This window comes from Atta colombica, unplaced genomic scaffold (genome assembly GCF_001594045.1).
Source record: "Atta colombica isolate Treedump-2 unplaced genomic scaffold, Acol1.0 scaffold92, whole genome shotgun sequence".
Classification (NCBI taxonomy): Eukaryota; Metazoa; Arthropoda; class Insecta; order Hymenoptera; family Formicidae; genus Atta; species Atta colombica.
The window spans coordinates 1,524,738-1,531,170 of NW_017259586.1; the positions used below are offsets into that span (position 1 = coordinate 1,524,738).

Here is a 6,433-nt window from a genome sequence, read left to right on the forward strand (position 1 = left end):
ACAGAAGTCTATCGTCAGAATCTGGTGCAGACCCGGATAAACCATCCGACCCAACGTACCACGAGTAACGCATATAGTTATCATCTTGCAATGGCAAGTTATACTTTCGATAAACGCGGAAATAATTTGTCAAATCTTAATTCTCATAGCAAAAAGTTCTTATAGTAAAAATTAAATGAATAAATAAAACTCATAATAATAAATTGAACATTAAATTAAATAGAAATACAATAATTCAATAAGTATGCAAGCTTAAAAATTGATAGCAGATATAATTAAAAATTAATTTGGTTTTTGCGTAAATTTATTTAATTTATTATATACTAAAATTTTATATTTGTAAATTAACAGTCTTTGTAATTATAATTAAATATCTGTATATTTATAATTAAATATCTGTTATATTTTTCAGGAAGATCTAAATAAGGACCAGATAGCCCGTAAGTATATCTTTTTATAATAATACAATAAAAAACATTTAGAATAATATAAAATTTCGTTTTACAGTGTTGAAGAATGCCTTCAATGCTTTCGATCAGCAAAAGAAAGGCAGTATCGGTACAAATATGGTAGGCACAATATTGACCATGTTGGGTCACGAGCTCAGCGAAAACACGCTGCAGGAAATCATTAGTGAAGTCGATGAAGATGGTAAGTAAAATTGTCGATCTTGCGTCGATTATATTTTCTTAACGGTTTTTCAATACATATATTTTTCTACTGGTAGTATATTTTTCTAGGTTCCGGAGAACTCGAGTTCGAAGAATTCTGTACGCTGGCTGCTAGATTCTTGGTAGAAGAAGATACGGAAGCGATGCAGCAAGAATTACGCGAAGCATTCCGGCTGTATGACAAAGAGGGCAACGGCTATATAACTACCGCTGTTTTTCGCGACATCCTTCACGAACTCGATGACAAGCTGTCACCAGAAGAACTCGATCTAATGATTGAAGAAATCGATGCTGATGGATCAGGAACGCTCGACTTTGACGGTATCTTTATTATTATCTTTCTTTTATTATTTCGCAGCGTTGATTATATTAATCTCGAAAATTAAAACGCCATTATTTAGATAGACTTTTAAAACTTCTTTTTCAACTAACTGTAAAATTACTTTTTAATAAAAAATAAACTTTGATTACTTATTTTTTATTAAATAGTTTATTTTTTAACAAAATATATTCATAATGAAACAAATATCAGTAATTAAATATCAGTAATTAAAATTAACAATCTCACATATTAATTTATTAAAGAGATTTATATTAAATTCATTAGTAAATTTTTGAAGCGAAAATTTCAAATTAGTTTAATAAAATATAACGCTATCTTTTACGTTTTTCAAAATTGATATCATTAAAAAATATGTTAAATTATAAAAAAAGCTTTTATTCAATTCGATATTATAATCCTATCCTAGCTGACTTATCATTATTAATGTCGTGAAAAATTATACAGCATATTTAAAAAGTCAAAATCTTATGGCATTAAAAATAACATATTTAAGAAATTTCTCTAGATGCACTTAACATACGTTTATTTGCGAGATACGATAATATATGATACGCTTCGCAAGCCAAGTAGTTCATTTAAAATGAGCTTAAATTACGAAGCGAGTCAAGTAAATTCATTTCGTGCATGTCAACGTCAATGAAACTTAACATAACCACACTAATAGCAAAGTCGATCGAATGTTCAATAAGTCTCTCGCCTTGGGTAGTTCGCCAAGTTTGTAGCCTCCGGAAATACGAAGCGTCGCCTGATTACGCTAACACCCGCGTTTTGCGCCGCTTTCAGAGTTTATGGAAGTCATGACGGGAGGCGACGACTAAGGCAACCGGAGCTGGTAATGAAGATGGGCACTCGGAGGCTGGTTGTTAGCTGCGCAATTGGCAACGCTTGTCAGAGAGAGCATTTCCTTCTTCATCATCCAGGCACGCGCTTTTGCAAACCACTAAATTACGGTCAAGCGGAAAATTGGACGTTTATGATCATCCTTGGCTAACTTTCCTCGTACAAGGTGAAGATCGTAGTGTTTCTAAACGGTTTAAGTCAATGCCAGAAGCAATGGAAATCCCGAAGTGCGTTGAATAAATCGAAACAGCGTTTATAAAGTAATGAATATCATCATCAAAACGAGTATCATGCAAAGCTCCAACGTAATTATCTCTAGACATCGCGAAGAAAGTTTTAATTTCCTACTCTATGAATATCATTATGAGTTTACATGTGAAAGTATTACCTAAAAGGTCCAATGTAACGTTATATGTATAAGTTATTAAATTATTAAGTACATCTACATAAATATTGTATAGTGATTTCTTTTTACGCGTGAGTATTTTGCCCCTGAATGACATTTCCCGGTGCACAAAGTAGTACACCGTGTTCAAGTATGCGAGGCACTATTGACTTTGTAAGTCTTGACATCAAGATCCCAACAAACAAGAATCTTTCAAGAAATTATAATTTCTTGAATTTTCTTTTATCATTTTTTAAATATTATTTATGCAATGCTGTAACATGATTAGATTCAGAATAATTATAATATTATTTTATTGATGATTTAGTAATTTCCAGAAACAAATAATTTTTCATAAAAAATACTCTTGTTTTTAGTATTATTTATTTTCAAAAATTACTAAATCATTTCATACGTTTAATAAACAATTATCGAAATAAATGCCATATCGTACTTAATGAACGTTATTACATATAACTTTTACTAATAAATATATATATATTTATATAAATATTTGCAGAATTAATAATTATATTTTCTTAAAATAAAACCTGACAAAAGTTATCACGTTTTGTATTTAGTTTTATAAAAAGTATTTATCGAAGAAGAATTATTATAATTTTAAATTTGTAAAAAATTTAATTTTTCTATTCTTATATTTTCATGCAATTGCGTATCTACAAAATTAATCAAAATATTGTAATTATTAATTATTCTCTCGTTGAGAGAGAGAGAGAGAGAGAGAGAGAGAGAGAGAGAGAGAGAGAGAGAAATAGAAAGAGAACGATTTTAATTACAAACCACATATATATATATATCGTCTTAATTATGCGCAAATTCATTTTTATAAAAATTTTTATTACTTTCGTTAAAACCTTTTTAATTTTTTAAATATGATAGGATACGCATGTTATATGGAACAAAACGTGATGACGAGTAAAAATAGACTCACGCGACTAAAATAAATGCTCGCAATCGTTCACACCGATCACTAACTGTCTGCCCAGTGGCATTTCCGTTCTGAAAATGAATCACGTAATAATAAGTACAGCAATAACGTCGCGTATGTAATCATGCTGTGAGAAACGTTACCAAATCAGGTACCTGAAATGGAATTATATCGCGATTCTCACGTCGTCGTCGTGGACTAATCTGTTTTGCGTGAAAATGGTCGACCCATTTATTAAACAGAGGACTCGGATTTCGCTAAGAGCATAATTATTTGTCAGAGTCATTGAAATCAGAATTGTAACTTTGTGTTCAATGATCCAATCTATGATTTTATATTGATCTTATATTTCTTTTTACAATCAATGAACTCAAGCATCATCATATAATACAATTTCACCACATAATGAAGTCGATATTGTATAAATATAATAATATGGATAAGATAATAATCTCTTGTCTTCATATTGCATATTATACACAATTTCACACTGATAAATTAAAAAATTAGCAAGTTAATTTAAGAACTGCTTTAAATTCATTATTGCAATTTCAACATGTTTTGATCTTCATTTTTGAATACCGATATATACCGCATCATTTACTTTAAATACAATTTCGATATATTAAACATTTTATATTATTATTTTTATATTATTATATTTATTATTATTATTTCTTTAGTTTTCTGAAATCAAAATTAAAGATTGAATTATTTAAAAATTAAATAAATTATTAAAAACTAATTCATTTATTTCAAAGATAAACAGGATATTTCGACTGACTCAGAAATTTAAGAATTAAGTCATAGAAGAAATATATTTCTTGTACAAATTTTTACTTTGCTGAGAGTTAATCATTGTAATATCATTACATTGAACATAATTACATATTATACTTTTTGCTTTATCCCGGACGCAATAAATTCGAAGTGCAGTACACCGAATATTACATAGTTCATAACTTGTAAGTATCATAATTATTGTAAGCGATTTGCTTTCGTTAAAAATCGACAAAACTAGAAAATTTTGAATCTAGATTTCTACATTACATTCGTAATGTATTGCGCGCATTGATTATACGAGAGATATTCTTTGATCGTAAAGATAAAAGTTAACTATCGTCATATATCTCGTAATTGAAATTAAGCCCCAGTTTTACGGTAATTTATATTTCCGCACTGATTATCTAAAATATTTCGATAAATGAGGCGCCATACGTAATAATTTATACAGAAGAAAAATTTCTTTCACGATCAATCGATAACTATAAAATTTCTTTCGCACTTGAAATTGTGTAATAATCGCGAGGGAATTAAATGGCATTAACGGTTCTTACTATATAGAAAGTATAGATATTGTAGAAAATAGAATAAAATTCCTGCTTCCGCGCAATAGCACATATTATTGTGAAATAATGCGTACTTATAACATTCATACATCCTGTGATGATAAATATCGCGTTCAGCGATCTTTATTTGAGCAACAATCGACATGTAAGTCAAATATGATGGCGAAACGAGTATTCACCGATGAAATTTCTAACTCCTAAATCTTGCACAAAACAAAATGTATGATTCGTTCTAATAATGAATATAAACTCATCCATTATATCTTATAAATATCACATCGTTATTTTTCCATTTTTATAACTTTAGATAAATGATAATTCTTTAAATAAATAATAAAATTCCTCGAATTATTATTATTTACATATTTACGTGTTGCATATAAACGTAATAATTTCATAAATCTTTCAATTATGAAGTAAATCAATGCGGAAATATAAATTAAATAAAACTGGGGCTTAATTTCAATTACGAAATATATGATGATAATTCACTTTTATCTTTATGATCAAGGAATATTATCAACGCACGCGTTACGAATGTAATGTAGAAACTTAGATTCAAAATTTTCTAGTTTTGTCGTTTTTTAAATTTGTATATATGTATACTAAAAAATATATTCTATAAGTCTTTAAAAATATCAATTTATGATGTATGATAATAAGTCATAATAAAAAATAAATAATAAAGCAAATAATTTTAATTGTATCAAATACGTTTACAATAATAACTGATGAATTTTTGTTTGAGACTAATAATAATATTTCTTATAAAAATTTAATACTAAAAGGTAATGATTAATTATTTATTTTGAATATTAAACAATATTTAGTGAAAATCCCCGTTTAAATAAACTGCGCGTCGATTATTTGTCAGTCTCGAAATACAATTCAAATTTGATTAAACACATTAGCGTATATTAAAACTATTGTATTGAACTGAAGTTCTATTGTATTTAAATTGTGTAAAAGTAAAATGCAAACTTTCAAATTATAAAATACAGATTTTACTTAACAGCACAATAAAATATGTATTGAGAATTTCGTTCGTTTAATCCGTTTTTATATTTACATTAACACATCTTTTTATGTCAATTTGTGTACAACAGCTTCAATATGCATCAGTACACACTGAGTGTATCCAATCGAATTCGTTATTAAATTTAAACTAAAGTTAGAGTACGTAATATCACACATTAAATTGACAAGCAATTTAATAACATTGAAGTTAATTTAAGCATTTTTATTAAACTAAAATAAATAATTTATTGAGAAAAATATCATCTCAGATTCAACCTGAATACATGTGGAATTATTCGGATTGGATTCCAATCGAATATTATTCAATAATTTCCTATATCTCTTTGTGTTTTTTAAGGGAAAACAGAATAATTCCGATCGGAATTCATTCGGAATAATTCCATAATATGTGCTCTGGATCTCCCAAATTTCGTGCAAACATTTTATCAATTCAACCGAGACATATGTAATGAAATTAAATTAATTGCAATAACCAATATATAGGAAATCAGTCTTTTTTAGGTTACATAAACAATATTAAGTAAAAATGGGTCGAGAAATATTCGATATAAATAAGTGAAGAGGGCTACGTTCAGTTAAGTGCAGATTCTTGAGTACTAAATTGATTGACAATATTAAATTGAATTTTTGTAAGGGAATATTACAGTTTCAAAAAAGCAATATTACAAATAATGTACATAATAATGTAAAGCATTATGTCTCTACGTTTTTATTCGAAAAATCGCAGTATATATTTACGATCGACTAAGCTTATATATGGTGAAATGATTTCAATACGTTATGCGAAGAAAAAGTGCATCATGTTAAGAAAGCGCGCAAATTAAGCGCATTTGTCAAAATTTAAGCCACACTGCTATA

The 6,433-nt window shown here is 28.0% G+C and overlaps 1 protein-coding gene across 1 annotated transcript; it reads left to right on the plus strand.

Moving 5' to 3' along the window:
• Window positions 1–2,305, plus strand: LOC108693576 (troponin C-like). The gene is made up of 5 exons (XM_018202594.1): window positions 1–93; window positions 413–440; window positions 508–651; window positions 741–992; window positions 1,798–2,305. The coding sequence occupies exons 1-5, from the start codon at window positions 91–93 to the stop codon at window positions 1,830–1,832; spliced, it is 462 nt and encodes a 153-aa protein (XP_018058083.1). The 5' UTR covers window positions 1–90; the 3' UTR covers window positions 1,833–2,305.
• Window positions 2,306–6,433: the final 4,128 nt, after the last annotated feature.